This window comes from Lissotriton helveticus, chromosome 8, assembly GCF_964261635.1.
Source record: "Lissotriton helveticus chromosome 8, aLisHel1.1, whole genome shotgun sequence".
Taxonomy (NCBI): Eukaryota; Metazoa; Chordata; class Amphibia; order Caudata; family Salamandridae; genus Lissotriton; species Lissotriton helveticus.
In genome coordinates this window covers 1,358,274,585-1,358,292,315 of record NC_136069.1, presented here as the reverse complement: position 1 = coordinate 1,358,292,315, position 17,731 = coordinate 1,358,274,585, and the positions used below count along the sequence as shown (strand labels likewise).

General features: G+C 41.0%; 1 protein-coding gene across 2 annotated transcripts in view; it reads left to right on the top strand.

Annotated features, from left to right (window-relative positions):
- CADM2 (cell adhesion molecule 2) overlaps positions 1 to 17,731 on the top strand; it is a 1,787,353-nt gene that overhangs the window by 1,645,347 nt on the left and 124,275 nt on the right. The window contains exon 8 of one of the 2 annotated variants that reach the window (XM_078658340.1): positions 4,409 to 4,525. The exons of the other annotated variant lie outside the window; for it this stretch is intronic. Coding sequence (XP_078514466.1) covers positions 4,409 to 4,525 — 117 coding nt within the window. The remainder of the gene's footprint in view (positions 1 to 4,408; positions 4,526 to 17,731) is intronic. 2 annotated transcript variants of the gene reach the window in all.

The window sequence follows — 17,731 nt, the reverse complement described above, 5'->3', positions numbered from 1 at the left end:
TAGACTGGTGCAAGGTGCCCACTTACATTAGTGGGCATCATATTCCAGGCCAGCTTCTCACAAGTGGTAATGGCAACATCTCCAAAAATGTCCTTACTTTCTACAGGTACAATTGACCTATTCACAATTACTTTCATGGTGGAAATCCATCCATAGTAGACTCCGGTGGCTTTGCTTTGTACTGCCATGCCTATGTTGGTGACCTTTCATAAATGAAAACTTCAGTATTGTGTCTCTAAAATGCTAGCAAATCCACCTGTGGCCATATTATGCATGGTACCCTGTGGGTACTATGATATTACAGAAGGAACCACAAATGCTTGTGCGGCCTCTTCTGAAATACTTATCATTTCGATGCAAATGAAGTGCCTGTGTTATTATTAGAGAGAGTATTCCCTCTCAAGATAGCACTGGTACTTCATGTGCATTAAAGGCAAAGAGGCTGGGAGCAGAGGCAAAGAGACCATCCGGAGGCACATTTACTCTACGCCACAAAATGGAGGTGCAGTGCAACCACTGAAAGGGGGAAGAAGAATCCCTATGCATCCTCGCTGCAGGTGGGTACAGTCACACACTGCACCTGCCTAGTGGGGGATTTCTCTTCCCTCTTTAAAGTGCAAATTGATGCTACCTGGACATAGAAAAACAGAGCAGATGCTTCGAACAGCTGCTCTGTATTTCACTAGTGCACTTCCCGCTGGACAGTTTGAGTTCACTGCTACCCTGGGGGCAACAGGTTACCAGTAGTAGGGTGCACTGTCCCAGTTTGCACCCGCCACCTGTTTTAAGGTGCACTGGGAGGAAAAAGGAGACAGTGTATCTTGCATTATATGGCCCTTGTCATGTTATGGAGACTATATATAAGTGCATGGACAGGACAAGTTAGTAAAAATCCACTGAAGTGTAGTCAAAAGGGATTATTCCATTAAGTCCATAAATCAAGGATTATCTTTAAAAATACACTTTAATAGATCAGAGACAGAAAGTGGAGAACATCCTACGTTATCCCCTTCCTATTCAACATGGTTAGAGTGGGTAACTTAGGGGTATATTATCAAGCACGGCGTTAACATTATCGCTGCTTTAGCGGCAGAAAGCTGCTGCTAAAGCGGCGATAACGGGTTTGATAATACGCCATAGAGAATTCCCATAGAAGCCTATGTTCACACCAGAACATGGGCTTCTATGGGAATTCACAAGGGCGTAATATCAAGCCCATTATCGCTGCTTTAGCGCCAATTTTCTGTCGCTAAAGCGGCCATAATGTTAACGCCATTTCTTGATAATATGCCCCTTAGTTCCCAAGATTATCATTACTTTTTTGTTTTATAATACATGCTGGAATTTAAATTCAGTGTTGCTTCAAAACTTGTACATAGTTCTATTTTTTATTATTTTTAATATAAAAAGCTTGTACATGTACTTAATGTGTCTTTTCTGCATGGTCACCCCAGATTTAATGTTTTCCTGGACCCTACTTTTGCTAGTATTATGACTCCATGCATAGTGACACCAATAGTCAGGGCCACAGTGCATGTGCTTTGGACCTAAAATGGTATTGTTAGACTTGGTTTCATCCAATTTATCTATTTATCTGTGCTGTAGAACTATTGTAGCTGACAAAGCAAATGCGCCTGTCGCATGGAAGGTTAAATGTCATGTGAGGACTGTAGTGTGTGTTTTTATCACCCATATGTATAGCTAAACTATATTTGAACCAAAAGCATTCTGTCTGGGCTGCAGTATGAATGCCCAGCAGTGGCACATGGCCGAGAAGATAACCTTTGCCATGTTGTAGAAGCCTATTTGTCTGTAATCATAAGTAAACTCTAACAGGCCAGGGTGCAAATATATAGCAATATGGCACACTATATATTGGGGTTAGTTTGCTTTCTGAGTGAGATAAAATCCAAAAGCTATTTCACTGCATAGGCTTTGCTAGACTTTTTCCTGAATAGTCCAACATGTGATTAAATTGTGTATTTTCCATCACGACTTGGGGAAATGCTAGAGAAATGCTTCAAAGTTATTTCCTACTTAATTTTCAAAATCTGATTTAAATGTAAATGGACAAGTAACATTGCAAAAAGTGTACTTTAATCTGCCTCATTCCCAATGGCAAGGGTAACTCTTTCCCAAAATAATAAACCCATTACTGACCATGCTCCTCTTTTTTTATTGGCAATAAGTGTTCTTCATTACAAGCCTAAACAACACATAAATTGTTCAGATGCAAAGCTGGTTGCGTTGCCCCAAAGCAATGTATGTAAAAGGTATAACATATTACAAAATAAATTACACAATAGGCATGAAATAAGTAACATCTACCATGAAAGAGAAGTGTTAACATTTCAGAATTTACAACCAGGTAAGGGTTTTTTTCTTTGGTAAGATCACATGGCGTATAAAGTCCACCACTTCAGATAACCTGTAACAGAAAATCTGAGATTGCATCATGATTTTCTTAGGTGATGGTCTTCTCGCTTGGTCAAAATCTTCTAATGAAATTTAAAAAAATAGATTTTCAAATCTCAAAGTATGTCTCTAATACAAAGGCAATGGAATATTTTGAAAAAAGTCCATTGTTTGAAAGCCTGTCGTTTGTATTTCCTGAACTGTCTTGATTGGAGTAGCATAATACAATGTAACTGAACAGGCAACACAAAAGGAAGTACACACTCGTATTTCTGCTATAGCCAATCTTTATTTTGATGACTATGCATTTCATGGAGCATACATAGTTTAAGTAATCCTTAATGGGACCTTACAAAGTCAGAAAGAATACTGGGATGTGGAGTTAGTGTCTTAAAGCTAAAGGTAGAGCAAGCTCAACAAGGAGAATGAACATTACTGTTCATTTCAAAACAAGCTGCAATTAATTAAAGCTTGAGATAAAATCCATAGAAATAACATTGCTTGAAACTGAAAGAAATTATCATCCGAAAAGAACAGTTTTCCTTGCTGGGTTGAAGAAAATGCACCGAAAAATACCAACAGACGAGAAAGTATAAGGAACACGTGAATTTTACACACGGTGTCAACTGCATTCTTTGAATCAGTGGAATTGTAGTATTCATTAATATCGAAATATGTAAGTATGAAATGTTTGAGCTTTACTTTCTTTTTTCCCTTTTCACAGGTTTAACTCGCTATTCTCAACAGCGCTCTGATGTTGGAATGTGACCGGACTACCCTAAAATACTATATACAATTGCAAAATAAAATTAATTTTCATTATGTGCTGCACATATCTTAATCCTGCAATCATGACCACATTAATCCATGGCCCCTTTCTCGTCCCTTTAACTACTTGCAACACTACTCCCTCGTTTTTGGTATATTGTTAGATATAGAGCACATCTCTAATTTATTTTAATAATCGCTGCTGTTAGTGGTCTATGCTTTTTTCTGATGTTTTTACTTTGCCTCATAAAGTAATCCATCATTCAAGAACTGCATTCCTTTGTCAATGCTATTGTACAGACGTTTCAGCGAGTCTTGCCTCTCTCAATTGTTAAAAATGTCAAGGCATTTCTCACTAATTGCTTCTTGTTGAGCCACCCAGTCTTGATTTCAATACATGCACAATGTATACTTGTGACAAATATTTGGTTACCCTTAATTTAAAGGAGAATATTTGGACAGTTTGGGCCATTCTGAAAACCCACCTGCATTTTAACATGGGTAGAAGCCACCACGATTTTGTAATGTTCACTCTCAAATATATGTTCTCAATTTATACTTCAAAAAAGCTATTGTGAGTATGAAAACCAATTAACTCTAAGGCCCCATTTCAAATTTTGAGCCTAGAATTTGCCGCAAAACATTATTAAGTAAAGAAAGAAATGTGGTTGTCAATTGGACTGACAGGTCAGATCTTAGTATGTTGTTGAGCTACAGAAGCACTTATGAATTAGAAAGCATATTAATTAGTAGTTGTTTGCCTTTTCCTCCTATTTTTGATAGTGACTGAACATGATTTTGCAGGTGATATGTTCTCTTTTTACAATGTCATTTTTGCTTTATCCGCTCATTGTGCTTCATTTGCACTGCATGCTGTATCCCTCATTGTGTTTCCCTCTGTAATTGGACATCTTAAGTGACCTGGAAAAAAATTGTAGCAATTACCATATTGTCTCTAGCTTTATGGCAAATGAATGAAGCCTACTAATTTCATTATCATGCTAGTCAGAAGGTCTGAACTTACTTCAGCTCCCATGCTGCTAGGATCTAGCAGCAGAGAGGGACCACATGTCAGGGATCGCATGGATGTACACCTTTGCACATGTTTTCATTTGCCGTGTTATGCGTTTTGCATTTACCAAAGCCGTTGTTGGATTTCATTTTGTTTGCATGGTTTGATTTTGTCTTCATATGTTTGTGTCTTTTTATTTTTTCCATTCACCAGATGTTCCAAACACTTTGTTTTCAACCACTATCATCCCCTCTTTTACCACTGAAACTGTCACAACCTCTGTAACCATAACAACCTGCACAAGCACATCTGCAACCGTCTTCACCGGAGGTACTGTATGTTTCTTTTTTTCCAATCAGAAGCAAGTGCACTTTGTAGAAAGGGAGTAGTAGGTGATTGGCAAATTTAGGCGTACAAGTCCAGCCTTGAAATTGAGTGATTGTTGTGTGACTACGAAGTGTGAATGGCCGTGGTGACTCAGCATTACAGAAATAAATTAGCACTGTGTTTTCAACATGTTTTCAATGTTTGTGATCTGTAACAGTATGTTGTGAGCTGTCTTGCCAAATGTTTTTCACACCAGACATTTGAAGCCAAGATGAATCAACACTGCATCAGATGTTTTTTATGAACTAGAATTACATTGTTCACATCCTAATTTGCATGTCATGGGGTAGAGGTGGAGAGTAGTGCTGTGACATACATTGATCTAAGCAGAATGGAGTATGAATATGAATGTAGTACTTTTGCCACTAGATTGGTTATATTCAGATTTAGCTATGGCATTCTATAGCAAGGAACTGAGTGGCGCACAGGGGCGGCTCCTCCATTTGAGCAGAGGAGCGTCGCTCCACAAGCCCCAGAGCTGAAAAATAAAATGGTGATAAAGTGTATTATTACCATTTTATTTTTTAGCAACCCATCCCGAACCAAGTATCAGGATGGGGTGGGGCCAACACTGCCGAGTGGTAGCGGCAGCGAGCTGTAAGCTTTATAATGCGCATGTCTCTTTGGCCGGCCATCTTGGGCTACCCAGTCAGACATGCATATTTTAAAGTTCTCTAATCCAGCTATCTTAAACAGCTGGATTAGAGAAAGCACAGACTGTCTGTGCTCTTAGGAGCGCTGGGAGAGCCGCTCTATCCAATCCTGGTGCTTCTTTCACGCTGTGAGTGCAGCGCCGGGATTGGGTAGTGCAGTTCCCTGTGTCGGGAGCGCTCTGGACGGAACCCAAGATCGTAGGACGTCATGCTATAAGGGTAAGTGAATTTATTTATTATTTTTTTGTGCCTCCCTCACTACCCTTGGTACAAACCAACCGCCCCTGGGGGTGCAATCTGTGCTGTACAGGGCCTCCATTTTTCTTTTTGATCCCGAGGTTTGTTGTTCAACTTTGTGATAATAACCAAGGGCTAAGACACTAAGCGCTGGACGTTCAGAGTGGAAAACCCTTATTTGGGTGCTATTAGTCACTCATTTTGTCCCCTTAATGATTCAAATTGTCAGAGTGGTAAACTGATCTTCAATGACACCTTGGAAACATAAAATCAAGAATAAAGGTGATACATTCTAACACAAAGATCTTTTCCCTGGAAAATTATAGCTTGCAGTAGTTCTGGTTTGTGCTGTTACTTTTACAGGACTGTGTGACGTTTTCTAACGTGTTTATAGACTGTCTTTGATAAAGTATTTTTCCGTGATCGATGACTGTAGGGTTATTTAATATTCACTTGTTGTGAGTTATTCTGTAGCATACTGTGCAGCTCCACAAACATTTTGATGTTTCATTTTTCAGGTGCTGGCTGTGTAAGGTCTTCTTTTGTGTAGTTTGGTGGCAATGGGGTGAATTAATGAGTTTATGACTGAAATGTATGAGCACGTGTGGTGCTACTATAGGCAGGTTTCCCTTTCTCTGTGCATTCAGATTTAGAAACACTGGCTGCACTGCCAAAACGGTGCCCCTGCGCAAATATCACTGCATAAGGCCACCTAGGCTTTTATTAAAAGTCAAGCAGTATACCTAGGGGAAACAGATCTGAGTGTGCTGCACCAACACTTACCAGGAAGATCAGAGCTAGTTTTACCACATGCGTTTCCTCACCTGGTGAAACCACCAGGAGATACACGGACACGTTCCATCTGCCGAGAAACTGTAGAACTTTACAAGAAGTCAAATGATTCTGCTCTCCAGGCCACTGGGACTTCATGGTGGTGCTGAGAATGCTCCCTGAAGAAACCCTGGCGATGGATGAAACTGCAGAGATATGTAAAACACATTTTAACGAAAAAACAATAATAGCTACTGCTTTAAACACAGATTGTGCACTAATTATGATTTAGAAAGTGCGGAGGAACATAGTACAATTAAATAAAAAAATGTACAGTGCAAAGGAGCTCTGTAATAGCAAAATAAATATTAGGAGTATACTACATATTAGGTGAATTACGATTGTGTTCTTGTTCACGTTTGTTCAACTGCTCTCGTTGGCATGCTAACCATGTATTTTCCCTCCCTCTCCCAAAACATCTTTATTTAATACAGTTTTGTCCCATTCTGAATTATATTACCTGCAATTATCATAGTTGTCTGAAATAATTCTTGACATTATTTTCGTGCATGCCATCTCTTCCTCCCCAGCGGCTTAATGTAGTGTAAATACTTTCTTTCTTCCTCCCAGTTCATTCATTTCTCACTTCCTCCCTGGCATGGAGAATTTTACCTCCCTAATCTTAACTTTATCAAATGTTATGAAAATGTCATCAGTTAAGATATAGTGTAAAGTATCTAAGCAATTGCATATGTTTTATGTTTCCTCTATAATCTATATATATTCAGTTCATATATCTTTTTAAACTTTGATTGTATCTTTCAGGTAGGATATACATTTTCCCCTTGTCCTTGGATGTCGGTTTTGGTTCCACTTTCCTTGTTTTCTATCATTTCTTCATTACACTAATAGTGACTAATATTATTCAATATTATTGTAATAAAAAATGAAGTACAATTAGCTGGAATATGACCCTATCTGGTGGCTGTGGTACATAAAAATGCTTTTAAATGTATGTTGTTCGAGTGCTTGCGAGCAAGAAGTATGTTTATGTGAGAGAGTGTGTGTATGAGTGAATGTATGTGTAAACAAATGTGTATGTGAGTGAAAGTAAAGGTCAAATGACGTGTGAAGTCACTTCCAGTATCCCTGGCATTTTGTTAAATACTAACATCAAACTTAGGGAACATAGTTAATTGATGGGACAGCATCTTTAGTCCTGATGCACAAAACCCTACTAGACTCAATGACGTTCTAAAATCAGAGTCATCAAAGTGGAGGTTATAAAAAACATTCACTCATCTGGGGATCTTATACATGCTTCTAATACAGAACATTTTGTAGTGCATCACATCATGTTATGAAAGACACATTAAGAACTTCAAATGCATGAAATGTACCTATTTACCACACACAGCAGGATATGCTATTATTTTTCATTCAATTTACAATGCAGTTTTTACCTCAGTGGAACACAAAATGTCGCTACATTTTATATTGTACGACCGCCTCTCAATAGTTGTCGACATTTGTTTTGATCTCTAAATACATTGAAAATGAAGTCAAATAGTTGTATCACTTGCTTTTTGGATGACATAAGGTTTCATGAAAACAGCCTTAATAGTAGCAGCTTCAGCATCCTTTCCTTTTAGTTGTACCTGAATGGACAGTATAGGAACAGGCATAACTGTCAAAAAGTTTCTTTCCTTCGAGCCTTCAGCTTAACCCAGGGCAGGAGTGCTGTGTGTTGGAAACTGTAGGATTTTGGACCAGCAGGTGAGTTATCCTGATTGAATAGTAAGCCCCTTTAACATGTATTAGAGCCATTGAGAACTTTCAGAACCTGGCCTACAAACATTTTGATTTCTGACAACTGAATTTTCCATGATACAACAATATCAAAAAACTTGTAACTATAGCTAAAAGCTAAGTATAAATGGTTTTCTCTTTTTAACTATCTTTATTAAAAATGTAAACCAATGTACCCAATGGGTCAAAAGTAAACAGGATAATAGATCACAATATATCCATAATTTTTCGGTCTAGTATTCCTTCTACCCGAGGTATAGACCAGGCTTGTTGAGTAAATATATGTATACCAAAATTGAAAAGCATGTGTTTGAGACAAAAATTTCTGTATTTTCAGAACACATATCCTGATGTTTGGAGAAAATGATTAGATTTCCTAAACTTATTTTATATTTGAGTGATAAATCATGTGGCAGTGAGGAGATGTATAACTCCTAATATATTTCGCTTCCAGTGGCATTGCACCCAGGACTGTTACACTATACCCATGTGTAAACATTCAAATTGCTAATTGATAAAGCCTTTTATACATTACTGCTGGCAACCCTACCTGATGCACTGAAGTGATCCCTGCTAGTAATCTTGCATATGCTGCCCACTAATGTAATCCTGTCTCATGTCCTCACCATCACAACACTAATATTAGTAGCTCAGGATGATTTTCATCAAACATAAGTAGAAAAGTTCGAGACCTCTGGCTTAGATAGGAAGGGACCTATTCAGTAGCGGTCGGTGGTGGGAGTAGCTGCTGGGCGGTGACGTGGGGAGGGGAAGGGGTAGGGTGGTGGGTAGTAATCTATGGATTACGGAGGAATACATTGCATGCACTGCATCCCCAAATGCGATGCAGTGCACGCAACAACATTCGTTTCATTTATTTATATGTTTACTTACCTGTAATCCTCTGTAACCCATAGATTACTACCCACAACCCTGCCCCTCCCCCTCCCCACATCACCGCCTGGCAGCTACTCACACCACCGACCGCTACTGGACCTATTACGATGTTGACAGTCTCAGAAATGGGACCGATCGACCTCCGGTCGGTGGTCCCGACCACCTGATTAGGATGTGCCCAAACACTATTTGGTCGCATTCTGATATTTGCCTATGGAAGCATTTGTTATGGCCATATCCCTGCACCCCATGGCAGGCACCTCCAGGTGCCTGCCCCCTCTGCTCCAAACCAGAGGCCGCAGAGGCTAGGGGGCCCCATACTCGCTCTTTGACAGGCTTTCCATGTCTGAAAGCCCAACATGGAAAGCCTGCTTGAGACCCAGTATCGCAATCCTAAAGGCGGTAAGGCCACCCCTTGGGATTACAGGCCAGTCTTTGGCTGGCAATCGGACTCCTTGAGCCTGTCAGAAGCCAGCCGGAATGACCGCCCAGTTTAATTTCCAACCAAAATCTGCATCTTATTACCCAAAAATTCAGAATAGGTGCTGTTAATTGCACACGATTAGTTCCTAACCCCTACAGAAATATATTTTATCAGGCACGATAAATAGCACCCACTCCTCCGACCAACTTCAAATCGGTGCCTAATTAATGCATCCCTAAAACATTTCCTTTTCAAAATCCCTAAGTGGAGTGATTTCACAATAAATTCCTACAGTGTCCGTACCTGTCAATGGGATAGGTTTTCTCAGAAACACGTCATGAGCTTGCGAGTGAAATAGGATTTGTTGTCTGACATCTTGAAGCACACAATGTTTTCTCAACAAAATCTCTGTAGTAGCTTGACCCTGCTACTGTACTCCCCCAGGATACTGAGAATGCAAAATCAATGTCAGGGCAAAGGTCCTCTGTCCATGCACACCAACGTCATTAAACCATATTTAGTGAATCATTAGGGCCGTTCAAGCTAATAGGCATTAATTCTCACACAGCATGAATATTAAGTACACAGATTCGTCTTTGTAAATTTGTTATAAAATAGCTTTGTATTTATTTAGTGTTCTTGGTCTGTCTAAAAGAATCATCAAGTCCATGAGAAATGTATTCTGTAATGAGTAAATGCAGGAGAGCATTTTTGCATTCTCCACCCATTCCACTTAATTATTCTCTTATACCAGCATGCATCACTAGGATGCCGCTAGGTCAGGACCTCTGTCTGCAGCATCCTCAAATGCACCAACACAGTACTTGAGAAGGCAGCAACTGACAGCCTTTGCTTGATTTCTAAAGTGCAGTGATAATACGTTTTTATTTGGAGCCCCCTAGTAGTTCTATATCCGGGGGCCACCAAATTCCAAGTATAATTTCTATTAATGTTACCTCGTGTGTCTCTCTTCCACAACCCTACACAACTGTGTCTTTTATTCAGCTTGCAGGTTCTTTTGAATATCTGTTTCTCTTTTCCCACTCTTTTGGAAATGTTTGATGCTGAAAAAAAAATGTCAGTTCCCAAAAATAGGTCTGGTGTTTACCTTCTATAACCACTGACACAAAATAAGCACTACTGACAGCTGTCAGATCCAGAAAAGCAACATTAAATTGTTGCTCTGGGCTTATTTATGCTGCTTACTGTTGTCAAGTCTGAAAAGAAATGCCAGATGTTTGAAATCCTGTAAATATACCTTGAAAAAAAACCTGAGGGTTAACTTTACCTATAAAGTCATGTTATATTAAACAAATGTGCCTGTAACAAGGAGGTAACATGAGGAGTCGCCTTTAATAAATAATTAAATCTGACTAGTCATGTTACATTGGCCCATGTCCTGCTCTTTGAGAGGAAATGGTCCAAAGCTACTCAAACATTGTCTCTATGTACCACAAAATGAAAAACTCACTGTTATAGCTGAAGTTCACAGAGCATGTGATTGGTTTATTGTGGACAATTGTCCCTTATCCAGCCTGTGGTAAAGTGTGAGAGAACCTGGTCTAGCCATGCTACAGGAGACAGGAGAACACCTCTGAGGAAATACACATTAAATATATTTAGGAAAAGGTAGTAGAGGGGAGTGGACCAGTACTAGAAAGTCTTAAATGGAGGACATAAGGAGTTGAGAGGTAAGGCTGAAAAGGGTGGGTGCAGCTCCATAAAATGTGTATGAAACAGACACAGAAGTTGGAAAGGGATGTCAAAATAGGCCAATCGAGTTTCTGAAATGAGAGAAAGAGCATATTCACAAAGTACTTACCATACAGGGGCCATATTATGTATAGGGAACACTTTCCCTGTGCACCTTCAAACAGGTGTGCTGTGTGCAAGCAGGGAAAGTGCACCCTATTAGGGTGAAGCTGCGAACTTGTGCTAACCTGGAGTCAGTGCATTCAAGTGAAATACGGAGCAGCTGCTTCAAAACTGCTCCATGTTTTCCTTGGCAGGCAGCACCCACCTGGACTTTAAATAGGGGAGAGAGATCCCCTTGCAGGTGGGTGCAGTGAGTGACTATACCCGCCTGCAATGGAATATCAGGAGGGTTCATAGTATCCCTGTGACCCTCTCCTGATGGCTGCCATCAGGGGCCGCACCGATAGTGCATCACCTTTTTGTGACACACTGACAGTGCACCTCCTGACAGCCGGCACGGGCTCAGAGGTAAAAAGATTTCCTCTTTTGCATGGGGCCTCACCCCCATGCAAAAGAGGGAACGCCATCTAGACTTAGCGCAGGTGCAACATGTGCGCCAGGCTATCTGTATTACAGAAGGGGCCGCAGAAGTGTCTGCGGTCCCTTCTTTACTACCAAAGTGCCTCTCGTGTGCACAGAGCTGGCGCAAACGCCCATTGCACCTCTGGGGAACTTCTGCGATATGGGCCCAATTTAGGAATCTAAAACAGGTGGGCAGACACAAATACCTCAACTGTTCATAACGAGCATCAGCAAAGTCAATAGGTCAGAATCTAATGTGCAGGTGCACATAAGCACAGGCCTTCACAAATGTTTTTACATACGCTGCACACTTCGATGTTGGTCAAGACTTATAGGCTTTGCCAATGCTGTGAAAAAGCAACTATGCTTGCCACATAGAATGCAACTAAGAAAAAAGTACTGAATGTGAGAAATGTTGTGATGATTGAGTGTACTATTCAAATGTAAATACACGCTTCATTCCGATGGAGCCCTTTTCTGGAAGGTGGGATGTTACACCAGATTCCAACAGCATGAGGTGAGAGAGCAGTCCTCCTCTAATTGGAGAGAAAGCCAATTCTTTAATTATTTTGCAAAATTAGTAACAATACACCTTACAGTCAGCTGCACTGTCAGGCCTGTTTTAAAAGGGATTTATTGTAAGTCCTTCAGGGGTGCTCGACCTTCACTCTCGAGCTTCTGTTTGGACAAGGAACTCATCTGGCATATCCTTCGAATGCTGAGATGTTTCTAATGTATTCCTTGTATCACTATGGTTACATTTTTTTCTTTTTGAAGCATTAAGCTTATGAATATTGATGACAGGGTAGAAACCAACTTGATTCTTAACCGAGCATCGGTCTTATGCCTCGGATGCCTTATCCTTTTAGGGTTTCTGTTAGCTTCTTGCTTTATTCTTTTCCTGTTCCTGTACTATAGGGAAGCAATCATAGTGCAGAGACGCTCCAGTGGAGCAATCTGAGCATTTTAACCCTATCGCTGCTGCCGTCGGCCGTTGGACGTCGCGCGAGCTACCTCCCTTGTGCTGCGCACGTCCAACGGCCGACGCGGCCGCACCCGTTTCTTCAAACGTTCAGCACTGGCGCTGAACGTTCGAACCCGTTTACTGCTTCGAAAACTGCTAACATAACAAATATCGTGACAGCAGCTAGTTGGATACCAGAGCCCCTGGTTTATTAAATCATCCTGTGTCATAGTTGTTTGGCAATAACAAGAAACAAAGCAGCAAATGCTACACTCAATCATGTGTGCTCAGCCTTCAGGGTAGCAAGAGGATTGGAGGCTCTTGGTCTCCCTGTCTTCCTGTAAGGCTCCAATTGCATTACTTTTTGGACTCTTTTTATAGGAGTTATGCCAGGCTAGGAGCTGGTGTTAGCTTTTAAAAGGCAGCACAGATGGAAATTTCTACATCTTGCCTCAGTAATCTGTTGCCCACAACCATAAACGAAGACACTTTCTCTGTATCAGTTTCCAGTTTGTCCTAGTGATAAACAAATGTCAGAAAGTGATTTAATGTGTGCAACTCAGTAGTGTGTATGAATGTTATGGAGGTATATGCAAGGAATAACACTACTCATTATCATCTGTGTATCACAGAATTCAAATTGAATTGCGGTTGGCACTTAATAACAGTTGTTAATTATCACCCAATTCAATAGTATGAATGTTATCGACATTCAAATATTTATAATGTTACAACCTGGAAGGGTTTAAACATATGCCGTGCACGATACTTGAGGCTATTAAGCACACAGAAGGTGATGGGAGGAATGCTTGTAGTTTGTCTCACCACTGGCAATTGATCGGGGTAGCATTCCAACCCATCTTTCTTTTCAGTGGTGTAACAAAAAATAATGGGGCCTCCTGCAGAGTGTGAAGAGAGTCCCCTGAGTCTCACCTCTTTCATAGGTATTCATTGGCCTTGGACTGAATGGTGGCGGCCTCAATGTTGAGGTACCCCTGGGGGCTTGGGGGCCCCTCTGTACTTCAGGGGCTCCATGGGCTTGCGTTAACCCCCTGTTTCTTTTAGTTTTGTTTTTTAGAGTTTATATAGTGCAATCTAGACCCGAGACATCGGGTATCAGGGCGCTTTACATGAGCACCAGTTTCGTTACAAAAGGACGGGGAGATTAGGTGATTTGGCCAGAATCACAGAATGTTGAGCTTGGCTGCCGAGACTTGAACTCGGTTCCCCAGCTAAGAGGTCAACTGCTCTTGCAGTAAGGCTACATCCTCTCCTCTTTTGTTTTGCCTAACATGCCACCTCCACTAGGACACCCATCAGCCGTGGCCTGTCCATATAGGCTGAGAGGTCACGCCCCATCAACCTTTTCCTGGCAGGAAGAGTGTCTGTCAGGCTGAACAAAGATCAGCCTGACAGACACTCTTCTTGTTCATGTCAGGTAGCCAGGAGCTAGACATGTGCTAAATGCTCACGCTCCTGCCTCCCTGAGCTTAACTTTGCCAGGCTGAATGTCTCACAGTGCTGTGGGTGTGACCTCCTCTGTCCTCAGACGAGGTAGGGCATCACTGATTACTTCATACCTGGGAGCTTCAATTTTAAGCCTTATAGTGCCCAGGGCCGAGTGTCAATCTGTGACACTCCGTGACAGAGTGGTGCGGGGTCAGCAAATCTCACTGACTGCATCCCACTCTGTGATGAATGAGGGAAGGCAGCAGTCCCAACCCTCCTGGAACCTCTGAGGCTTTCCTCCCTCGGATCTGCAGGACAAGTACGTTTTATGTTTTTGAATGTGCATTCGTGTATGTACAAATGAATCAATTTGTTGTGTGTTGTGAGTGTGTGTGTGTGTGTGTGTGCGAATACATGAGTGTGAGTGTATATGTGTGCGTGTGTAACCCACCCGTCCCCTCTTCCCTGTCAGAATTACCAGTGGCTACACACCGATATATGAAAATCTGTATTCACCCTGCTTCAATAGGAACAGTCAAGTCTGAACTTCCAGGCCAGGTCCTCCTTGAACTGGAGCACAAGCAACCCAAGATCAGCTTCCCCTCTGATTGTGCTAGGTATAGCTTGGTTAGACAAATTGCAAGCATTACTTCCCATCACCTTTTGAGTGAAGGTGACTGACTAAGCTATCTTACCAGGATTGGAATGTCTGATCTATGAGCTAATGGGTGAACTCTGCAACCAGTGCAGTAACCTATTATTTCACTAGAATACGAGCCTGCCATCTACTGGTAGCACAAAGTGCACTGCTAGAGGCACACTGGACATGCACATTACACACTGCTCTCCCCAGAAAGTGCATATACAGCTATAACTGTTGTACTAGTTTCATATCCTGAGACTAGCTGGATTTCTGCAATAGGTGCCATAACTACCTCTGTCATCTATGCTAAAATATGTTTGATTTGTGAACATTGACTTAAGTCAGAAATGCTTTTCTGTCTCGTTTTTTTATATTTTGTCTACTTCTTTGGAAGCACAGCTCGTGAAAATAAACCGTATGCACGGTCACATCGGCGGACTGCCACTCACTTTGCCACCAAGAATCTGCCCTCTTTCTGCCACCTCCTCCCCAAGTTTGTACATTACCCGGGTGCATTTTTTTCCATTCTCATCACTGTCTGTAACATGTTGGGCACAATACAGCACTTTTGAGTCCTACAAAATCACTGGCACTCAAAATGAATGCTCCCTCCTTGAGTAAATGCAGTTGTTTTCAACAAATGTAAAAAAAAATGTAATTGACCTTCAAATACATTGTGTCTTTACCCTAGTATTTGAAAACGCTTGGCATGCTGGTGTTTATATAGAGCTTCAGACATTCCTGATTTTGTAAGAGACATGTAACAGCTTCATGTAAAGTGCAACCACACATCGCATTTAAATTCATCAAGATTTTATGCTAGGGCGGAATACATTTATTTCTATTGTGTGTGTGTGAGGAGAGGAAACTTTGTCTTATCGTTTTTCTTGTCACAAGGATTTGCCAAGGTTGTGTTATGCGCGCATGACTCATAAATCCCCTTCACAAATTACAGGGTCCGTGTGCATAACTCTCGTGCACCTGCTGTAAAAATCCACAGCTACGTTTTACAGCATGACAACCTTTTTTGTGATTTCCTGCCTCAATTTGGTTATCTCACTGTATTCCGAGTTGTTATGTCATCCCGGTAGGCAAAAATAGTATTGCTCCCCTGTGGAGGCTAATCATGATAAATTATCACAGAGATACTGGTGGTAATGTTTTGTCAGCAGTATGCTAATGAGAGGAGCCCCGCTTAAAGCGAGCACGTGAGGAAATACCTCTGTAAAAGTACGTGTGAAGTTGCAGAGATGTCTTAAGTAACCTGTTGTTTGCCAGTGGCACTTGTGTGAAGCCTAATCACGAAAGTACCTAGGCAAGGTCACCATCATGTGAATTGAAAGTTCACACAGATAGGCTGCATTGACCCAGTGCTTAATTTGTAAAATATTAAGTGCCAGGGCTTTGACTAGGAGGCCACTACAGCTTGCACCACCCATCGCCCTTGTCATCGCTGCCAAAACAACTACTAACCATCTCTCTTGCATGTAAATGCGACAGTTCCGATTATTCCAGGCCCCCAAAGCTATGGGAATTGTTGGGAGGCAGGTATTAGCAATTTTAATGTATATTGTAGTCCTGAACTACCATTGTTCTGCTCATGTCTAAATTAGATGAGCAGTGCCACCATGTGGTCGACTGTTCTAAGTATGGTGTTGACAATTAGGTGCCGGTGCTGAGCACCAGAAACCAATAAAGTGCCGGTGCTGAGCACCGGAAAGCACTGTCTCAAATTAATCACTGTCCCATGGGTTGAAGTTCTTCAGTGGGACCTGCCTGAATGTCCACGGGTGGACAAAGACCCTTCTCGTGTTACGGCTTTAAGCACAGTTGGTTTCTTCCATCTGCTTAGGCTGTCGCAAAAAAAGTGGCAATTGTCAGATACTTTACTCGGTGGCAGAGGCAACCTTATTCTATCCAACCCCAGCCATTAAAATCTGGTAATACTGCCCAAAACTAAAAGCTGGCCCGCAACTTCCAGAACACATTTCGATGGTAAATCAAAGCCCAGTACTGGAAACCTCTGCTCACAGTCATGTGGCATCCTTACTTATCAGCAAATTCATGGTTTAAGATAAATATCACTCCTAACTTAGGAAACATCTTCAATTTATATAGAAATAGTACTATGCACGGAATCCTCAACTAAAGGAACGGGTAATCTAACAGAGTAAAATAACAGTATGAAACTAGACGTTCTCAATTCTGTTGTCAGCTGGCCTTGTGTGGCAAAACCAGTATTCAAACTGTGGTTTGTACTCTTTTTTAAAGTTAAAAAATGTTTTTTTGAAATTTAACATATAGGAATATAGCAAAACCCTTAAAATGTGCATAACAACGAGACATGCCACAGTAATAATTGCATACATATTAAGAGAAAAATCAAGCAAATTATGCAATTCAATAACTTGCTCTATTTAAAATAAGACATATCTCTCCAAATATTAGATAAATAATAAAAGGGGAAAACAACCTATAACTCATATGTTTTGTAGAGCATGGCAAAGATATGGTTTTAGTAACTATCCAAGAGGCATACAGTCAAGGTATGTAGTGAGACCGAAGGAATGCGATAGAGTATAATAATGTAGGGGATTCAGAGAGGTTTGGAAACTTCGACATTTCTAATGTTAACATTGTTAGGGTTTGATAAGTATGAGGTAAAAGGTAGCCATAGCAAATCTTTCTTAATGGCTACTTGTAATGTGGGTGAATGCGCAGTCGCTAATCTGTGATTATGACAGGTCCAGTTCCACCAAGTAAGAAAGAGAAATATAGAAGTTCTTCCTATTAAAAGTAATGACTAGAAAGGCCATCGTCAAGAGATGATCCACCAACATACCCTTAATCTTGTTACCGGATAATTTATCAGAGCACCCACCCAGAAAGATATGGACCATGTTGTAAGGAGTCAAAATAGAAAAGAATTGGGAAAATGTGTGCCATTCCTGATTCTAAAAGGAGGAAACCTTCGGACAGTGAAAAAACCTATGAAGACGGCCAGCAGTTATTATTGGTCAATTGT